This window comes from Pogona vitticeps, chromosome 8 (genome assembly GCF_051106095.1).
Source record: "Pogona vitticeps strain Pit_001003342236 chromosome 8, PviZW2.1, whole genome shotgun sequence".
Lineage (NCBI taxonomy): Eukaryota > Metazoa > Chordata > Lepidosauria > Squamata > Agamidae > Pogona > Pogona vitticeps.
The window spans coordinates 13028790-13050957 of record NC_135790.1 but is presented as its reverse complement, the minus strand read 5'-3'; the positions used below and the strand labels follow the sequence as shown (position 1 = coordinate 13050957).

General features: G+C 40.1%; 1 protein-coding gene and 1 long non-coding RNA gene across 5 annotated transcripts in view; one reads left to right on the top strand and one right to left on the bottom strand.

The window, feature by feature from the left end:
- Nucleotides 1-21391, top strand: part of LOC140701917 (uncharacterized) — a 41000-nt gene extending 19609 nt beyond the window's left edge. The window contains exons 3-4 of the long non-coding RNA XR_012080936.2: nt 11744-11906; nt 12471-21391. This is a non-coding gene — a long non-coding RNA (uncharacterized LOC140701917). The remainder of the gene's footprint in view (nt 1-11743; nt 11907-12470) is intronic.
- Nucleotides 1-22168, bottom strand: part of RNF122 (ring finger protein 122) — a 97115-nt gene that overhangs the window by 3479 nt on the left and 71468 nt on the right. For 2 of the 4 annotated variants that reach the window (XM_020812327.3, XM_078379750.1), the window contains exons 3-5: nt 8804-8849; nt 5687-5728; nt 4241-4323 (exon numbers count right to left, since the gene is read on the bottom strand). In XM_020812327.3, the coding sequence (XP_020667986.3) occupies nt 4241-4323; nt 5687-5728; nt 8804-8849 (171 nt within the window). Of the gene's footprint in view, nt 1-4240; nt 4324-5686; nt 5729-5835; nt 8348-8803; nt 8850-22168 lie in introns of those variants that run through there. The other 2 variants (XM_020812328.3, XM_078379749.1) reach the window with 2 other exon arrangements.

Genomic DNA, 22168 nt, shown 5'->3' with positions numbered 1-22168 from the left:
TTTGGCCAAAACGAACTGGCATGAAACACTGCTTTGGTGGTTCATGGCTATCTTTAATTTCAGCCTTATGCTATTGCTTTCCTGCTATTTAGTGAGCTTACATCTATGTAATTAAATAAGTAAATAAAATATTACAAAATATAGGTCTGGATCATTAAATGTTACAAATATCATAAGCCTTCAAGTTCTCCACAATTCTTCACAATATAATTTTACCAAAAGCTTGCCTTATTTGTAACTTTGTAGTGGTTTTAAAAAAGGTATTATCCAAAGAATTTTGTTTCTGTGGACAGATCGCACAGCTATTTTGCTCTATAAAATATTACTATTATACTGAAAATGGAGTAAAATTATCTTTTGTTAAGGTACAGTCCTGTACTTGTAATGTAATGACAATATTTTTAGTTCTTGGAGGAAAAAATAGAAGTAACTTATTTGTAGCCATTTGCTTCTGAAATCAGCTTGTGGGTGTGGGCCAAACTAACCACTCCAATTCACCATCTCATTTGATGGCTATTTATTAAGGTTGCAATTTCACATCTGCAACAACCTTAAAATGGTTTTAAAGGACAGGGGGGAGGGATATTGCTTTCTGTGTCCCTTTTTCCTATTATATATATATTTTTCCTTCCTTTCTATCTTTTGTAGCAACGGACAAAATTTGTCAATGGGATGTTCATTTTAACATCATGGCTTTGTACATCAAACAAAGAAAAAAGAAATAATTTACTGAATTTAAAAACAATATTTATTTTATTTATTTATTTATTTATTCAATTTCTACCCCGCCCCTCTAGACAAGGTCTACTCGGGGCGGCTTACAAAAATTAAAACACATTAAAACAATATAGAAGAATAACTAACATAATGCAATTATTATAATTAATATTATCCAAGATGGCAACATTAAGAACCAGAAAAAAGGGGGAAGGAACTTAGGTGACTGGGGGGAAGGCCTGTCTGAATAACCATGTTTTTAGTTGGTTTTTGAACACACCCGGCGAGGGTGCCAGCCGAATTTCAGTGGGAAGTGTGTTCCACAGCCGAGGGGCAACTGCCGAGAAGGCCCGGTTTCTTGTTTTCTCCTTCCGGGCCTCCCTCGGCATCAGTCCCCTCAGCCGTCCCTGCTGGCTATGTCGGGTAACTCGGGTAGATCTGGGTGGGAGGAGGCGATCTGCCAAATATTGAGGTCCCAAACCGTTTAGGGCTTTATATGTAATCATTAATACTTTGAAGTCAATGCGGAAACGAATAGGTAACCAGTGCAGCACAGCCAGAGTGGGGGAGATGTGCTGATATTTTCTCACCCCACTAATAAGCCTGGCTGCTGCATTCTGGACCATCTGGAGTTTCCGCAAGAGCCTCAAAGGCAGCCCCACGTAGAGTGCGTTACAATGGTCTAGTCTCGAGATTACGAGCGCGTGGACTAGAGTAGTGAGGGCCCCCCGATCAAGATATGGCCGCAGCTGGGCAATCCGCCATAGATGAAAATAGGCAGAATGGACCACGGACGCCACCTGGGTTTCCATGGTTAGTGCCGGGTCCAGATGTATCCCCAAGCTGCGGACCTCACTCTTTGTGGCAAGGGTCGTCCCTCCAAAAGAAAGGGAGTCACCTATGCCGCTGACGGGAGGGCCACCCACCCTCAAGACCTCCGTCTTGTCCGGGTTCAGCCTCAATCCATTTGACTGCATCCATTCCAGTACGGTGTCCAGGCAGCGCTGAAGGGACTGGATGGCATCCACTGAAGTTGGAGTAAAAGAGATGTAGAGCTGTGTGTCATCAGCGTACTGGTGACACGATGCCCCACACCCTCTGATGACCCCACCCAGCGGCCTCATGAAGATGTTAAACAGCATTGGGGAGATGATCGACCCCTGTGGAACCCCACAATTGAGATTCCACGGGGCCGAGACATTCTCCCCAATCTGCACTCTCTGGGGGCGGTCCTCCAGGAAGGAGCGGAGCCAGGCAAGTGCCAGGCTGCCGACTCCCAGCTCGGAGAGCCTCCCCAGGAGGATACCGTGGTCAACGGTATCAAAGGCAGCTGAGATGTCGAGGAGGACCAACAAGGACACATTGCCCCCATCAGCCTCCCTCAACAGGTCATCCAGCAGTGCGACCAGTGCCGTCTCTGTACCATAGCGTGGCCTGAAGCCCGACTGAAATGGGTCTAGAGCATTGGTTTCGTCTAAGAGCGCCTGAAGCTGGTCTGCCACCACCCTCTCAACCACTTTGCTGAGGAAGGACACACTGGCGACGGGCCTATAATTGCCAATTTCATCCGCCGCCAGATTTGGTTTCTTCCTGATGGGCCTAATGAGTGTCTCCTTGAGGGCAAGGGGTACCTTGCCCTCCTGGAGAGACCCATTAATTATTGCAGTGGCCCATTCAGTTGTTACCGGCCTGGCTGCTTTGATTAGCCAGGCCGGGCAAGGGTCGAGAGAAGAGGTGGTGGCCCGACAGCGATCAAGCACCTTGTCTACCAGCTCTGATGTTACAGGCTGAAAAGAATCGAGAATTACTGGGCAGGACGGAGCGCTGGACATCTCTGCTCGATCCATTGTATTTAAAAAAGGAGAAAGGTCACGGCGGATGGCCTCCACTTTGGATTTAAAAAACGCTGCAAATTGGTCAGGTGAGATGCTAGTGGGAGGCCCTTCACCCTGGCCAATTCCAGATAGATCGCGAACTATACGGAAAAGTTCCGCCTGCCGGTTGGAAGCTTTGCTTATCCGGTCAGCGACGTAAGCTCTTCTAGCAGCCTTTACCTTATCAAGGTAATGGTTAGTTGCGATCCTGACAGCAATCTTATTGTAAGCCGTCGGTTCCTTCCTCCAAGTGCACTCTAGCCATCTCCTTATTCGCTTCATTGCTCGTAGATCCTGGCTATACCAGGGTCCTGGCCGAGCTCTACTCTGGAGAGGGCGTTTGGGTGCGATCGTGTCAACAGCCCTAGTGGCGGCGGAGAACCAACCATCGACCAGAGCTTTGACAGGAGCGCCAGACAGTGCCGCTGGAATCCCTCTCATGGTATCCTGGAATCTCATGGGATCCAGTAACCTTCGAGGGCGAACCATTAAAATAGGTCCCTGCTCCCTGCGGGGGGGAAGCGCCATTGCGAGGTTACATTTTATCAGGTAATGGTCTGACCATGACAAGGGGACTGACACAAGGTCAGTCACCATCAGACCACGCTTGCTACACTCGGTAGAAAAGACCAGATCAAGCATATGGCCACCCATGTGTGTGGGGCCGTTGACATGTTACATTTGTGTGTCCACAGTCGTCTGAGAAGATGGCACCTATAGATTTCCCAATGAGCTCTCTGTAAACAATTTTTTTATTTTAATTTCACAGTAGGCAGAGCTATTAGTATTAAAAGCCTAACAATACAGTCACAGTTGTCAACCACTGATACAGAAATTACCAATGTGACTTTAATTTTCCTGCAAGATATGCAAGACAGAGCAACCAATTCCTAGCACACCCACTACTTCCATCCGGCAATTGCACAACTCAAACCCAGTAGCTTTCCACCTCCCATAAATAATTTGGTTTGAGAATGCTTTTAAGGTTTGCTTTCAAAGCCAAAGCTGAAGTGGAGAAGCAAGTAGGCTAGGATGATTTGCATGGCTCTTCTCCAAATGTCAGCTACCACTGACGTAGCTTTTCTTGCTAGAAGTTGTTCTACCACACTGAGAGCACGGGGGGGAGGAGGGGTAAGAAAGCTGTGGCATCAATTAGAAAAGGTTTCTCCTACCTTCCCTGCACTATTTGAATCTCTCTTCTGAGACTGCTTTGTCCCTTCCTTTTTTGCTCTTGGGATTCATCCAAAATAGTCCTACATTTCAAGTCCATTCCCCAAAACAGGACTAAGTCTACATTTGGATATGTTCACTGTTCCATCTCTTGGCTTGATCTCTCCAAGCTCAGACTCCCTGTCACAACTCCTAGTTGTGACGTAGCCCTCTAAATTATTTTCCAGTTTGATTCTGGCAGAGGTCTGTTTCCCTCTCAATGCTCTTGGCCCCCATTATTATCTCATCACCTAGTAGATCATTACAAATCATGAGTTCCTTGGAATTTTTTTTGAGTTGCTTTTTTGGTTTTCATTAGTTGAGTTGCCCATTTCTTCTTCTTAACTAAAGGCTCAGGGGGTTCTGACTGGATATCAGGCTTTTGTCCAAGGTGAAAGGCACAAAGCAGGCTTTTTGGGCTGTCTTTGGCAGCTACTCACTTTCTGTGGAAGGCATGTTGGCATGATAACAGTCCCAGGTCATCTTTCACTTTAAAGTCTTCCAGGCAGACGGCACAGGTCTGCTGCAAGGAAAGAGGAGGGGAGAGAACAAGCATACATTACAGAACTGTATCATGCATGACCACCCACGAGCAAAAAGACGGATGTTCTGTGCAAGTCAGTGGATTAGATGGGAAAAGGTTTGAAAGAGAACTGATTCTCAGGAATCGAGGGCACCACTTAGTCTGTGTCTGCCAAGTCATTTGCCTCAATTCACATGGAACGGGGCTCAAGATGGACTCCAAAGGTCATTCTGCAAAATGTTCTTGGATGGCAGTGTTGGCAGTTAGGGCTTTGCTTTTGTTATGGTATTAATGAATGATTTTTGAGGGCCAGATTGTCATTTTGTGAATGGTCTGGCTGATGAAATTAAAGCACACACAAACACATAGACAGAAATAAAAAGTAACTCCTGGATTTATGAGATACCTGCTTTAATAAAGGTTTCCTTGACCTTAAAGACTCACTGAGGAATGGCACAGATCTCAGTTACATGGAAAGAATGGCATGCTACTTAGTTGTTCTTCAATTATTTTAGGCTTATAAATACCTCGACTGTTGAGGCCATCACCATTGAGCAATGAAATAGCAGGCAGGCACCATTTTTTTATCATGCTTTTAGGACCTCATGAGCAAAACTTTGTAATAAAGTTGCTACATTGCTATTTTCCTCCTCTTTCCAATTGCTATTTTCCTCCTCTTTCCCAATGCCCTTTTCTTTTGTATCTGTTTTTTTTTCCAGACTGCAAGCTTGGAGGCAGCTGCCATCTCCCTTCTGATATTTACAATGTCAGTCTTTCTGAAAAATGATCTGAACCACAGTCTTGTTCAGAACACTATTATATTGACAATATAGACTGTGTAGATTTCTGAAGTAATCATAGACAGTTGCCTATCAAGTCTATCCAGCTTAGTATTTTCTGCTCTGACCTGCAGCATCTCTCCAGTGTCTCAGGTTTAAATGGGTCTAATAATATGCCATCTGATTCATTTAAGCAGAAAAGCCAGAGACATGAACCTGTGACTTTCTGGATGTCAAAGAGGAGCAGATATTTACTGGCTTAAGTCCTGTTGTTTAGCAGGGTAGAGTCACAACTAGAAAAGGCCCATTTAATCAGTGGGAATTTAGTGAGTAAATTTCTCTGTAAGTTCCATTGATTCAAATACGCTTGCTGTAGTTGTAACTTAATTTAAGCAACAGGATTTCAGCCATTGTATTGCTTGTACTATTTTTTTAAATTCACTTGGATGTGTTTGAACAAGTGATGTTTGTCTTATTCTCCCCTCCGTTTCTTATCTATAGAGAAAACACAAGGAAGGCCTGTTTGCTAAGTCTGTGTAAAAGCTAGGCTTTTTCCTATCCACCAGAGTGGATTCATTACTCACCCCATGTACATTTAGTTTTCTAGCATCACCTTTCAAAACTACCTGGGAGGAATAAAGGAAACAGAAGGAGGCAGATTAGGATCAGGGTACTGATACTGAACAATCAGGGCATGTAGTTTAATCCCGCTGGCCATTGCGCAGACAGATAGTGGCAGCTGTTGAACACTGAACATTTTGGTTTATTTAAAAAAAGCACATAACAGAGCTAGAGAGACTGAACTCATATCTTTAAACTCAGGGCAGTAACAGAGAATGTGTGTGACTGAGTCTGGTTCTAAACCACAGAAATTGCAGATTCTTTGTTCAAAAGGTACCCGGGCATATCGTCCTTTAAGCACCTCGGAAGGGAAAATGTTCAGCCGGGCTAATATAAAGGTCCTCCTGATAGAGGGGTTCACCAAGGACTGGAAATAAGAATATCCATAACCAAAGGAGGGAAAGATATGTGTGCTTGTCTCTTAGGTTCAATTATTTCAACATTTTCTGGCCCTCCTCATTTTCTCACAGGTTTCCTCCTTTATGACTATTCACAAAAAATAACAGCCTTAGTAGCCGAGTTTCTTGCAAAGGTTCTCTCCTCCCAGGTCTCTAAAAATTAACCAGACTACCCCAAAGTATCCCCTATTGTGTTTCTTGCTGTATTTTTTAGCTGTGTAACTATTATGTGTATCTCTATTTACTATTAATTTCCCAAGTGTATGTTTTAATTTTCCTTTGCCAATAAAGGTTACCGAATTGAATTGACTGAACTCAAACAATTTGAGTTTTCCCAATTAGCAAAGTTCCTTTTTTCATATTTCTTTCCTCTTCCCCAGTAGTTCATAGCCACAGTTTGGAGAAGGTGTTTTTTTTGTTACAAGTATCAGAATCTCTGAAATTGAGGATCCTGGGAGCTGTACTCCAACCAAATTTCCTTTCCTCAATCTACACACAGGTTTGACTCTCTGATTGTGTTGTTTGATCTTCTAGCTTTCAGGAACATTTCTGTAACCTGATACTTTGACTAAGACATATTGTAATAAGTGATGAACTGGTTGGTACACTATGTAAGCACAGGTTGGGAACTTGACTCCTGGACAGCTGCTGGCTAGTTTGTGGTGGACCATTAAGTACTTTCAAGTTGCAGGGACCCTTGTAATTTGGGGTGAGGGACTATGACACACACACCCAACTCCCATAATCACTCACATTGTCTATTCTGGCTACAAATGATTGAGTTTGAGTTTTATTAATACACAGCCATAGACCTGAAAATTCAAAAATAAAAACATTATATAAGATATACAGAATAAGTTGTTAGAACATATCAACAGTATAACAGTCATGTGGTTGTCTTAATACAACATTTTACGAATTCTTAAATTCACCAAGATCTACTTGGATCACCCGCATGAGTCAGGAGGTGAGGTTGAGGAGCCTGACGCCGAGGGAGGCCCAGAGGGAAAAGACACGAAGCCAGGCCTTCTCGGCAGTAGCTCCTCGCCTTTGGAACAACCTTCCTCCAGAAATTTGCGAGGCTCCAATGCTGGGTACTTTCAAATGCCAGCTAAAAACATGGATGTACATCCAGGCCTTCCCTCCTGTCAACTACTGATTTCTTTGCTTTGCTATTTATTATTTATTTATTCCTGCACTATTTGTTATTGCTGTATGCTAATGTTTTTATGTTTTTTAATTGTTTTTGATATTCTGTAAGCCGCCCAGAGTGGTAGAATATACCAGATGGGCGGGGTATAAATAAATAAATAAATAAATAAATAAATAAATAAATAAATAAATAAATAAATAAATAAATAAATAAATAAATAAATAAATAAATAAATAAATAAATAAATAAAAACTGGTTCTCTCCAGACAGCAGAAACTTCAGGTAGTCTGTGGGAGGTATACTAGTACATTTGCACATTATTGGGTAGATGTAATGGATACGTTCAAAATTATATAAGCTACATTCTAGAATGGTGTGTGTCAACGACTCAGCTGTTTCTTCCCTACAGGGGCATATCCTTTCTCCATAAGGAATGTTATTAAAGTGCCCTTTTAACAAGGCTGAGGGAAAGCAATTAAACCCAGCACTTGACAAGACAAAATGATAACTTGGTACTGTGATTTGATATAGATAATTTGCTAAGTTGGGAAAGTTAAAATTTAAACCAAAGTACATTGGTGAGCAGGTCCTGTCTGCACATGCTAGTGAATACTGGAGATCTATGTCTTTAATGCATTATACAAGCATTGACTTGATTCTGTCATAAGACTGACTCAGAAAGAAGTCCACAGAGAAGCCTAAAAGATGTAATTTGTCAGTAAATCCCTTATGCCATGAACTGGCAAAGACATCTTTTTGTAAATAATGTAAATACCCACTGGTTGTGGGAGCATATACCACATTCAACCAGAATCAGAATGCATACAGCCAAGCTTAACATCCACTGATTGAAGGCCAGCCTCTAAGACAGCTGAAGAGACAGATCTTGGCATAGTGAATAGGAGTCGCAGAGAGTTTGATAGAACACTTTCAATTGGGGGGTTGAAACCATTTATCCAAATCACAATACCATACAGGAGTTGTGCAAGAATTTTATACTTAACTATCTGTAGAGCAGCAGGGATGAACTGCCCAGCCTGGACATAGTGGTATCGTCTAAGAACTTTGCTTGTCTATGGTGAGACCAGGAGAGGGTACGTGAGAAGACAATTCCCAAGTATTTAAATATTTTGACTTGATCTATACACTGCCCCTCAATAACCCATTCTTCAACTTTACTATGCCTAGAGAAAAGCATTATTTTGGTTTTCTTGAAGTTAATTGTTAATAGGTTGTTCCTGCACGTACATCTGATTGAAGCTGCAGGCCATAAACATTTGAAGATAATACACAGTGTATGTACCCCCATGACTGACTATATACCTCTGCACTATTTATACAACCATTTCAGAGAGACAGAACTCTTGTGTAATAAACTATGGTTTACTGTCAGCGGCAAACATGATCAACATCTAGACACATAGGGAAGTATTTCAGACCCTTCCCATGCTTTTGTGATCTAATTCTAAACAATCCCTTTTATGGTACTTCAGGGGGGGAAATTAAAAGCCAACTTTTTATGCTTTTACCTCTTTGTATCCAAATCTTTCACTCTGTGCCTGATGTCGAAGTTTGCTGCAGATGGAAAGGGAAACTTTTAAAATTAGCTAAAGAAACACTAACATCAATATCAATACACAACAGCCTTTCAGAACCTGGTATCTTCAGATGTGCTGGCCTACTTTCAGTGGTGGGATTCAGACGGTTCACACCGGTTCCACAGAACCGGTACCTAATGTACTATGAGTTCTGCAGAACCATTTGTTGTCCTGCTGAATCCCAGCACTGCTCCCTCCCCCCACCCTCTCCCGTGCCTCGCGAGCAAAGTGTGCGAGAGTGAGTGCGAGTGTGAGTGAGCCCCATTGCGCAGCTTGGTCTGTGCACAAGCACCACCAGCGGAGGAGGACGGCTACCGAGAAACACGACCACCACCACCACCACCAAAGCACCACCACACTGGCACATTTGAGGGAGAGGAGCACTGTGGAGCGGCACACACTGAGAATGATGATGGTATGTGGAAGGAGAAGTGTGATCATGAGTTGCTCTGCATTTTATTTAAATGCTCAAATATTTTGGAAGCTAAGGCTGTAGCTTTCAAACTGTTTTACGGACATTGTGTGAGGTAGCAATACTGAAAGATCATTTGCGAGATCTGTCTGTTAACTAAAGCTTCCAATTAGTGCCATAATATTATGAAAAAGTTTGTTTGATTTTTGTGAAATGGCACATAATATATGCAGTAATTGTGCTGGGCTGACATATATGGTTTAATTAATGGTTTGCTGTATTGGTTTTGTGCATTTTTCAGAAGTTGCCTGGTATTTAAACCTCAATTGATCAAAAAAGTAACTGTGAGTCCACTGTCAGGCTCAAATGTATATCCCAACAAAGCCAAACTGATAAAATTGTTGGGTAAAATGATTAAGCATTACATCATGATCAATTTTTTAAAAACATGCCTATTTATATTATATAAAGTATATAAATATAATATAGTTGCATATTAGTCTTCGGGGTTAGTCATACAAAACAAAGTGCAAAAACCTATTTAAATAATAAATGGGTGTGCCACACTATGGTATTATGTGCCATTAAGATTCAAGTAATTACTGTGACACTAATTTAATAGTACAACAATAATTACCTGTGGATTAATTTTTTATTTATTTATTTATTTATTTATTTATTTATTTATTTATTTATTTATTTATTTATTTATTTATTTATTTATTTATTTATTTATTTAATTTATACCCCGCCCATCTGGTCTTCCGACCACTCTGGTCTTCTGACCACTATTGTCTTTAATAGTAAAGACAATAGGATATTACAGAACCTTCAGCCATAGCACTCAGTAAATAAGCAAATACTGGATTCTTACCACTCTTTAAGGTTTTATGGCTACTGGGGTATACAGAACAATTCCATGAAGCAAATTGCTTTCTGCCATTGTGGCAACACCAGAGGTAACCCAACATTTTCCTTTACCATTTCTTAGTGAATCCCTTACCAGTTTTGAGATTTCCTCTTGTTATATAAGGCACCTTGGTTAGACTCAGCTCAATTTTCAATGAACTTGCACATTTGAGGTCTATGAGGAAGTATCTTCCTAGTAGCCATCTTTAGGAAGAGAGTCAGTATTATGCAGCGGATAGTGTGTTGGACTAATACTCTGGACATTGGGGTACAAATATACTTGCCTATGGAAATTCATGGAGGTAAGCTTTACTTTTAAATTTTTACATACTTCAGAAACCTGATTATAGTCATTGTAAGTTGGAAGCAACATTGGGTTACGTATGTTTGGTCCCTGAATTGAGAAAAGCAGGATATAAATGAGATATAAATATAAAATCTGCTCCTTTTAGCTATCATTGCTAATTTCTTTATTGGGCAACTGACTTCCTGCACTTGGCCCATTTTATATTCCTTATTGGGGGGGGGGAAGGAAGAGAATATAAATACAAAAGCTGACAAGAAACCCTGCTGAAGAGACCATGATTATATGCATTGATAGCTGCAGCAAAAATGTGCAGGCAGAGACAAGGAAAACATGCACCAACTGTTAAGATGGGGGCAGATGGTGTCACATCTCTTAAAAGAGAGGATGGAAGGAGGGGGGAGAAAGAAGGCAATAGCGATTCTCATCTTCACTTGCTAATTGGCTATAAGGTCTGTTATATCTATGTATCTAGGTGGTTCAAGTGGCTTATTATTTTATATTTAAAACACTTGTATTGCATTTAAAAATATGCCTTTGTAAGCAGGAGAAAGGAAGTGTGCCATCCTCCGCGAAAGAACAGATTGAAGTGAATGAAGGTTGCGTCGTGGGAGAGTTGATAAAGATAGATGACACAGAAGGAGGGAGTAACAAAGCCATAGAGGTGTTCTTGGCAGAGGGTAGACAGAAGAAGGAAAAGGAGAAGCTAACAACGTGGAGGTGTGAGATAAAAGAGGAGGAAAGAAGTGGGTGGAGGCAGTTAGAACTGAAGGATGAAGCAGTGCAAACGGTGGAAACAGGAGAAGAAAGAGATCGAATAGTGAAGTTAGTAAGAGATTTTCCTAACCTTATGCGGGGAGGAGGATTATTGCCTGACCCTCCAGAAGCGACAAAGAAAGATAAGTGTGAAGTAGGAGGGAGATGGAGTTCGGGGACAGTACAACCTTTCAAGGATTTGGAGATGAGAGGGACCCCTTGTGGTTTCAGCCCCTATCTCCGGCGGTTGGAGGGGCAGCAAGTGAAACACCCTTGCTGCAGGACAACCTGCGCAGTGTTGAACGCACCCATACTGAACCCAGCGGTAACCTATATCCCTGGAGTGAAGAAACCTTAAAAGATGCTAAAGATGAGAAAGTTGTTAAAGGAAAGTGTTATCATGTGTTGTCTGATGTTGAACTGTTGGACCCGTTTGGTCTAGGAATAGTTGATGTTAACCGCAATAAAGAACCGTTTTTTGTACCTTCAGCGTCATCTCCATCAATTCTTCCCGCCGAAACCCCAGGCTCGCCCACACTTACAAAAGAACCCAATCACAGCCTTGAAAACCCATTATATAACTGAGGACAGTGGATTTTCCAGTGACTTATCAAACAGCAATATGGAAATATCTTCAATAACTTGTCTGTCAGGTATTTAATATTAAAAATCTTCCTTTAAAGATAATCTAGTTGTCTGTACTCCTTTTACTGTTCTTATTGCAATATTTAATGTGTCAATTATTAAATTACCTTTCAGTATATCTTTTGGTATAGTTAAAATGGTCATTAGGACATAGAACCTGTTGTTAATTTATTTGAATCCCACCACTGCCTACTTTCTAGTCCTACTGCTAATAATAGAAATGTGATGCGTTCTTCATAAGAGAAGGGTTTGAGTTCCTGAAATCAAAAAAGCACTGGGTCAGGATGACCAATTTGTTCCATAATACCAGAAAATAAAAACTTAAAAAAACAAATTCAGTGTATTGCTTTAACACAGGAACCGTGGCAAATTACATAAAAACATAGAATACAATACAATCTAACAAAATTTGAATTTAATTCCTGTTCAGAGTTGAAAATTTAAAGACTTAAAATGCATTATATATATCAAAGCATAAAGATTAATATAATTAGCAGACTTAATTATAAAATAGTAATTCAGTGACAAAGGACTCTGAGTAATAATATAACTGGTTGTTTTGGGTTTTTCAGGCTCTTTGGCCGTGTTCTGAAGGTTGTTCTTCCTAACCTTTCACCAGTCTCTGTGGCCGGGATCTTCAGAGGACAGCACTTCCAGGAAGTTACTCCAGAGCACAGAGTGCTTTTCTTGAAAAACTAAAAATGTGGATACATCAAGTTGAAAATGGTAATTTTGCTAGCTTTCCCTTGCTTAATGAAATCATTCTGGAAAATCAGAAAATCACAATTTTACCTAAACTTGTAATACATTTGCAACAACTGAGTGCATCTTTTCATGGATATCTTTCCATGGGAGATATTGGCAAAGAGCAGAGATGGATACTGCATCTATTTTTTTAATCTTAATTCCATAGATGATGGTAATTTAATAAAATACAATGTCATCGAAATATGGGCCAATGCATGTATTCAAATGGAATTTGAAAAACTGGACTTAGAACAATTCTGGTGTGCTTAGTTAGAAGCATTTCCACAACTGGTGAAGGCAGCGTTGCAGACATTTCTACAATTTGCTACTACCTATCTGTGTGAAATGGGTTGTCCATCACTTTTGCATATATAAAAAAATAGAAATCACTTAAATGCAAGTGCTGACATTCGCATAGCTCTTCCAAAAAAGGGATCCAAATTTCAAAATATCATTATGAATAAACAACAAATTAGCCCCTAAAATTGAGACTTTTAAATAGACAACTGCTGGATATCAGCAGAAGCTATACATCAAGCAGAGAATATAGAAATTCTACCAAACACATATGCAGACCACAATCCAGTACTGCTAACCTTAGGGGAGAGATTAAGGAGTGGATTTTGGAGACTTAACACGCAACTGCTGAGAGTAGAGAACTTTGTAAGTAAAATAAAAAATGAGTTGAACTTTTTTTTCCAAATTAACAAACCTCAAGACACAGGAATGACAATGATATGGGATGCAGCCAAAGCATACTTTCGAGGACACGCAATAGAATTCAATGTACAAAGGAAAAAAGAAAGAAAGAAACAATACCAAACCTTAATAACATCTTTAAAGAAAGAGGAAGCAGAGCTCAAGAAGGCACCAACAAAAAAGGGATTGCTTAACAAAATAAATATTCTACAGCATAAAATTAATTTACTAGAACAGGAAGAGATGGAGAAGAAAATCAAATTTGCAAGGCAAAATTTTTTTGAAAATGCAAACAAACCGGGAAGATGGTTAGCATATAGACTAAAAAGGGAAAGAGAGAAAACAAGGATCACGGCAATATTGGATAAGCAAGGGAAGGAAGTTTATAAACAAAAGGAGATTGAAAAGGAGATCTATGAATTTTTCACTGAACTATACAAGAAAAAAGAAGGAGAAGAAGGAAAACAAAAAAAAAAACTATTGGGACAATATTCCAGAATGGAGATTGAATCATCAACAACTGGAGAAACTGAACAAACCAATCACAACGGAAGAGATTGGAGAAGCATGGAAGAAACAGAAAAGCGGTAAATCCCCTGGACTACCAGCAGAATACTACAAGACATTTGAAGAAATCTTAGGTCCACAATTTAAGAAATTAACTGAAGATATACAAAATAAAGGGGAAATGCCTAATTCCTGGAAAGAAGCATACATCTCGTTAATACATAAAGAAGGCACGGATAAAAGACTAATTAAGAATTACAGACTGATCTCTCTTCTAAATGTTGATTATAAGATTTATTCAACCATTCTAGCTACAAGACTAAAGGAGGTGCTTGAAACAATAATACACAAAGACCAAACAGGCTTCTTATCTAAAAGGAAACTATGATCCAATATAAGGACAATACTGGAATACTACGAAATGCATCCTGAAAAGCAAATGATGCTAATCTTCCTTGATGCAGTAAAAGCCTTCGACAATGTAAACTGGGAGTTTATGCTATCATTACTGAAGAGAATGGGCCTCCAAGGAACATATTTCCAAGCAATCAAGGCAATATATACTATGCAAGTAGCCAAGATAAAAGTTAATGGAAGCTTAACTGGGAATATACAGATTGAACAAGGAACAAGACAGGGCTGCCCATTATCCCCCCTACTATTTATTTTAGTACTGGAAATACTTAACAAGCCGATTAGAGAGAACGAAGCAATTAAAGGACTCAAGATCAGAGGAGAAGAATTTAAGCTACAAGCATATGCAGATGACTTAGCGATAATACTAGAAAACCCTTTGGAAATATCTGGAAGGGTTATTGGAAATTATAGAAGCTTTCGGACAGGTGGCCGGATTTAAAGTAAACTATCAAAAAACCAAATTCATGACAAAAAACATAAAGAAAGAAGATGTTCAAAAATTAGCACGGAATTCAAACTTTGAGGCGGTGAAAAAAATTAAATATCTAGGAGTGATCATCACCAAAAAACCAAGCAATTTAATGAAAGAAAACTACTTAGCAATGCAGAAAGAAATTCAGAAAAATCTGGAGGATTGGAACAAACTGCAACTCACATTCATGGGAAGAATATCAGCAATAAAAATGATGATCTTACCTAAACTCCTATTCCTGTTTCAAAATCTCCCAATACTATTGAATTTTACATACTTCAAGGATTTGGACAGAGTAACATCAATTTTTTTATGGAAATCTAAGAAGCCAAGAATAAAACTTAAACTATTACAAGATTTGAAAGAAAGGGGGCGAGTGGGCTTGCTGAACTGGCTATTATATTATAAGGCCTCCGCGATGACCTGGATTAAAGAATGGATAACTTTAGAAAATCAAAGACTTCTGAAACTAGAGGGCCATGATTTAAAGATGGGATGGCACGCATATGTATGGTATGGGAAATATAGGGAACACTCACAGTTTGGAGAACACATTATTAGGAAGGCCCTAGGGATGGTATGGCAAAAATTTCAAGCACAAACCTATGAGAAAATACCATTGTGGGTGGCACCCATAGAAGCGTTCACATTAAAAACCTTGAACCAGAAAGGAATGTTAACTACATATGAAAATCTGTTAACTAATGAGCAGAAGATAAAAGACAAACAAGAGCTTGAGAAAATGGGTATAGCTGTCGATTGGTGGTCAATGGCAAAACTAGAATCAAGATATAAAAAAGATAGGATGGTGGGGTTCTTTGAGGGTAAAGTACAAGTGGATAGATTGTGGATATATACGGATGAAAGAATAATCAAAAAAACGTATACATAGTAGAATACGATTTAGAGGACGAGAGGGTAAAAGAGACAATGGTAAAATGGGCAAAAAAATTTGGATACAGTGTGGATCTTGATGACTGGACTAAGATGTGGAAAGAAAGCTATAAGATGCTGAAACCAGCAAATCTTAGAGAAAATATCCTTAAAATGTTTTATAGATGGCATCACACACCTGTAAGATTAGCAAAAATATCAGAGGGCAGCAGCAACATATGTTGGAAGTGTAAAAAGAATGCAGGAACCTATTATCATATGTGGTGGACATGCGAAAAGGTCAAAAATTATTGGACACAGGTATGGGATATAGCAAAAGAAATTATCAAGCAGAAACTAGATATAAAACCTGAAATGGCATTATTGAATGTCATATCAGGCATTAATGATAATAACTTGAAGCATTGTCTTATATATATATACTCACAGCAGCTAGAATACTCTGGGCCCAAAAATGGAAAACCGAAGAGGTTCCAACGATAGAAGAGCTTCTAAAGAAGCTATGGGACATGGCAGAGCTGGACACCCTATCAGAAGCACTATGGGAACAACCAAGAGACTATGTAAAACAAAGCTGGGAACTAATATATTCTTGGGCCCAGAAGAAGACAGGAGTGTAGGGCAAAGTTTATGATGTATGGATACTCACTTAGTACATACTGGAAATGAAATTGGGGGAGCAGATATGTTAACGAAGCTGGAGTCCCGGACTCCAAAGGGGGGGTGGGGTCAGTTTTAGGGGTTAGTTTCTTTTTTTTCTTTTCTCTCTCTTTTTTTGTTTTCTTGTCAAGTTTTAAAATAAATAAATAAATGTTGGGAAAAAAATTTATGTCAATACATATATGTGTATCTGTTTTTCAGTAAATAATTTTTTTTGCATTAAATGTAATTTTCTAACAAATACTTTTTCAAGAGAGTGTGAGAGTTCATAATGTCAGTAATATAAGATGATAGGGACAAAACTGGAGGAAATATCTTTTTCTTTGTTTGTTTAATTGTTAAGTTTTGTCTGACTTTTCGTGACCCCATGGACCAGAGCACGCCAAGCCTTCCTGTCTTCCACTGCCTCCCAGAGTTGGGTCAAATTCATGTTGGTAGCTTTGGTGACACTATCCAACCATCTTGTCCTCTGTCATCCCCTTCTCCTCTTGCCTTCAGTCTTTTCCAGGGAGTCTTCTCTTCTCATGAGATGGCCAAAGTATTGGAGCCTCAGCTTCAGGATCTGTCCTTCCAGTGAGCACTCAGGGTTGATCTCCTTCAGAATGGATAGATTTGATATCCTTGAAGTCCAGGGGACTCTCAAGAGTCTCCTCCAGCACCACAATTTTTTTTTTTGTAAAGGGGTGCAATTCTTGAGATGCCTAATAAACCAACTGTTTGGATACAGAGATCTAATAGTCTGCTTTAATGTGGGGTTTGCTGCAGAGAAGTTAAGGTGCCTCACATACTCTTTTGAAAAACCAAGTTCAATAACGATGTTCAATCTTAAGATTTTCCATGAGCCAAATTTCATTGCCCTGTATGTTTATGTTAAGAAGCCTGGAGGAGTACAGAACAGAATTTTCAACAAACAGTTAATGACAGCTTTATAAGCTAAGGTCATTATTGATTTAAATGCCAATTCCAGTCTAACTAGAGCTGTTGGGTTTGGCAGCGGGGTGGGGGACTGCCAGCCACAAATTTATTTTGGATGACTACTAACAGCTGTAAAATGTCAAGCCATCAAATTTCAGCTCCAAACAGTATCTGAGGGAGAAATACAGTCGCTGAGGGATAAATACAGTTGGTGAACCCACACCCTACAAAAAGAAGAAGAGGACAGTAGTAGTTGTAGTAGGGGACTCCCTGCTACATGGAATTGAGACTGAAATTTGCTGGGAGGATCCATGGACTTGCCAGGTATGCTGTCTCCCTGGAGGACGGATAAGCGATGTGATGGAAGAATTGCCATCACTCATAAAACCTACAGATACACATCCCTTTCTTCTTGTCCACATGGGAACAAGCAACACAGCCAAGGGGCACTACCGAGAAATCATGTTGGACTTTGAAGCTCTGGAAAGGAAACTCAAGGACTCTGGAGCTCAGATAGCTTTTTCTTCCATCCTACCAATGCTTGGAAGAGGAATCGAAAGAGAAAGGAAGATCCTCTGGGTGAATGACTGGCTATGAAGGTGGTGTTGATGAGAGGGATTTGGTTTTTGGGATCATGGGCTAAGATTCCTGGAAGAAGGACTGCTAGCAAGAGATGGCTTGCATCTAACAAGGACTGGGAAGAATGTGTTTGCCCACAGTATGGAGAACATCATCAGGAGGGCTTTAAACTGAACTGGAAGGGGGAGGGAGATGCAAGCAGAGTTAAGGGTAGATGTAGCTTTACACACAATAAGAGAAATGGACCAAACTGATCAAAACGGCAACAATAATAACATGAACAATAATAATTCTAACAATAAACTTAATCATATCATCATCATAATATTCATTAAAATGTACAAAGATTTGGGCCACAAATCACACACCCTCTGGTGTCTGTATACAAATGCAAGGAGTACGGGAAACAGCAGCCTGCCTGTCAGGTACTCAAGCGTTAAGTCCCTCTCTGGCATGGATTCAAGGCTTGTAACCAGCACATCATAATCCTCTGGTAGACTTCTTAGTATCACATATACTTTGTGGCTTTGTATGAACTGCATGCCTCTCTGTTCGAGCTCTATGAACAGGTTTCTCATTTTCTGCAAGTGCTCTGACATGTTTCCATCATGGTCAAGCCTCGCTCTGTACAGCTTTGACGTCAATGCAACTTTACTTCCAGCTGTATCTCTAACATAAATATGCCACAAAGACAACCAGCATTCTCTAGCCGAGGTTAGTCCACGCACGTGTATTAACTGGCTGTCCTCCAGGCACAGAATTATCATAGTTAAAGCCCTTTCATTCTGCCTTTCTTCCTCCTCATCTAACGCAGCAGGGGGATTGGAAACAATCTGCCACAAGTCCTCCCTTCTTAGCAACATTTTGGCTTTAACTTACTCATGTTTGATAATTCCGTTCATTTAACTTTGTTAGGGGGAAACCTCCCATCCCTGCTGCCCCAAATGACTGCATCTTGCTGCTTTTATCTTGGTCCTCCATCCTTTACCCCTCCTGGGATGGATGGCAGGACTCTCACTTCTCTGGACTGGTCCCACTTGCCTCTCTGGTACCCTCTGGCATGCACCGGCTCCTCTGGCACATGGCAGGCATTATGGGCTCTGGGCCCATAACCTAATGTTAGCACAAAACTGACATCTCTGGCGCAGAGTCTTGCCCAGTCCAGGCAGTCCAAATAACTCACATGTACACAGACAGCTTCTCCCGACACCAAAATATATTTACAATATGTACAGCAGCATCAACTCACAGCATGACAGGATGACATCATAATGGATTGGGAGGTACATCTTCAGTTCAACTTCATATACTGGATGGCCTTATAGGCCCCTTCCAACATCACTTTTCTATGATTCTAAGATATAGTTTTCCAGATTTCACAAATATGAGAAACCAAATGTCCTCCTCTAGTTCTACAGAATCTGAGTATGCCAAACATGGTCTTTTCAAATTTCTTCTAAGTAAACTCTGTATGAGAAGCCCAAGAGTGGTGGAACATCACTCCTAAGCACTTGAGATACCTGTTCTAATATCCTCTATCACTTTATGGGTTTGGGATCTGTTCTCATAATTTACACTGAGCAGATTCTTCTTACAACAAATGCTATTTTTTCCAGCAATCTTCTGAGGCCTATTTGAATATTGGATATTAGCAATTTGTTATCTGCATAAAAGAGAATCAAAATAGTTCTCCATCTACTCTCACTAGGAAGAACTTAAATCCTGTTTAACAGGCCACCATTATATTAATATAAAAATTAAAAAGCAATGGGACCAAGATACCATCTTGATGTAGCCTTTCAGATATTTTAACTGCATTAGACAATTGACCTGAAATGCCAACTCTGATCTTTAAGAAAGTAAATTTCTGGGGGATAAAATCACATCTTGGAGCCATCTTTTTAATCAATTAGATGCTTTTAAAAGGATCAGCTCAGCTAATTAATTAAATCGGTTAAACACTGTAACTCCTGGAAGAAATGATAAATGTATAACTATAATGTATACCCTGAGTGATGTTTCATTCCCACAGGTGACTGGAGGCACTCACTAGAAAAACAGGACCAATACAACACAGATTGTCTGCTTCTAGAGGCAGTGGGATCTGTCACATTAAATAGCTTGGTACTCCAGATCTTCTTCCTGGCTCTACAAAGATGAGGCAAATTTCTATGCAGCAATATGCCTCAAACTTTGACTTTCAATGGAAAATGTAGAGCAGCTACCACTGAATCTACAGATCTGTGCCTGAAGGATGAGACCAATAAACTCTGCTTCCATTCCGGAACATAGAATTTCTAATCTAGGCTAAGTCATAAAGTGCTGGAGGGGGACAGATATCCATTCACTGTTGTGGAAGGCCAATTAGCTGGCAGGGGTGGTGGTGGAAAGATCTGACTTTGAATAATAGCTCTGTTACATATTGACACTGATTCCTTTGTGCCCAGGCAGTAAGAAGGGCTGGGTCAGGGGCAGGACCACAAATTGATCCTGTGTCTACTGACATGACCACTCAGAATGGCAATTAGGGATGGAGGAGAGTCTCACAAAGAAAAAAGTTGCAGGGCAAGAGTATGATTAGTTCACTTTGGAAGGAATATCCCTTCCTGGAAGGCAAAACCTTCTGTAACTCATTTGACCTTTAGAATCCATCTGGAGTTGACCTATAAATACTACAGGATACAACACTGGATGACGATGATACCCACACCCACACCACACCCTTAAGCTTGTACATCAGCTCTAACTGGTCCTTTTGACATGGAGGGCCTGAGGGCACACAGATACTTTTTCTGTGTAGTTTCAGAATTCTTGGAGAACAAGTAGGATCTCTGAAGACTGGAGGAGTTCAAATGTGCTCATCTTTGAAAAGGGGAAGAAAGAGGATTTGGGTAACTATTGCACAAAATCCATATGAAGTCAACATAAAATGTTTACAACAGTTATGCACATTATGGCAAGCAAAAAGGACAAACACTCTGGATGCTTCAGGCAGTCAGAAATGTGTAAATATAGTACACTTTCCAGGTTGTATATTTTTTTGCTTTTAATATGTTGGGCTGGACAGACTCTGTTAATACAATAAATGTATTTGGCATTATGAATAAATATATAAATATAAAGATTTTCACATAACTGTTTGTGTGTCTAGCATAAATATACTGCTGCCCTTCCCGTTATCCTGTTGGTAATACTGATTTAATTCGTCTATTTAAAATATTTTTACCACATCTTTCTCCTTAAAAGTAGACATATGAAGTACCATAGAAGTATCTTGCAAGTAACATATTCTGGACTATCCTGTTAGTAACAGATGGAGCTTGCAAGACTTTAGATCTGAGCTACTGAATGATTCATTTAACAATGCAAAGTTGCAACCTCTGCAGAGTGTTCCGGGCCTTTACTAAACAAACCTAGCTCTTGAAAAGTTCTAGACAAACACTACTGAAGAAGACTTAGTGAAGCTGGTTAATTTCAAGAACATCATACCCCTGTGACAAACCCAGACCTACTGGGATATGCCACAGTTTCACTAAGCTGCCACCAACCATTCCCTATAAGAAGTCACACAGACCAGGGATGGATTTTTAACAAATAAAAGAACAAGGTTTATTAAATAACACACAGGGAAAAATAAAATGCTCAGGTGAATAAGATACAGTAACGTGGCTTAGTCTCAATCATACATACACACAGTTTGGTTCACACAGAACACTTAACTTGAAGCACAGACCCTGAACCTATCAGTTCTGGCTAACCATACAGACACCTGAACCTATCAGGTTGGTACTGACTGACACACAGTAGTACCCTGTCTGACACACAGACTCCCACTCAAGCTTCTTCTCTCAGCTTCTCCAGCTTCTCCTAACTTCTCCACACACGCTCCACATATATATACAGTACAGCCCCTCCTCCTGATGTCCCGCCTTCCACTCCCCATAGGATGGAACTTTCCCTCCAAACCCATGACAGACAGGTAACATCAGTGCTGTATGTAACAACCCCATTGTTCAAATTTCAGAACTAAAAGATCAACCTTAGAATATCCTCTGAAAGCAGATTCTTGTTCATCTGCAAGAGCCAGTCAAAATGATCAGGTAGCAATTGCTGAATCTCTAAGATCCTGGAGAACTGGCATGAGCCAGAAGACAGTACTAAGGGATAAGGACAGCTGAAGGCAATCTGGCAATGATTTGTGACTAGCAAAGACATATTGAGGCTTCCCTAGACAGAGCATGATCTCAGAACTTAGTTTGAAACCACTGATTCAACGTATTTGAAGGTATCTTCCTTCAAAAGTATCAGGCAATGGGGAAGTAAAAGACCTCACAGGAAAAGTACTAAGGTGGTTAAACCTAGAAAATAAGAATAGGCTTT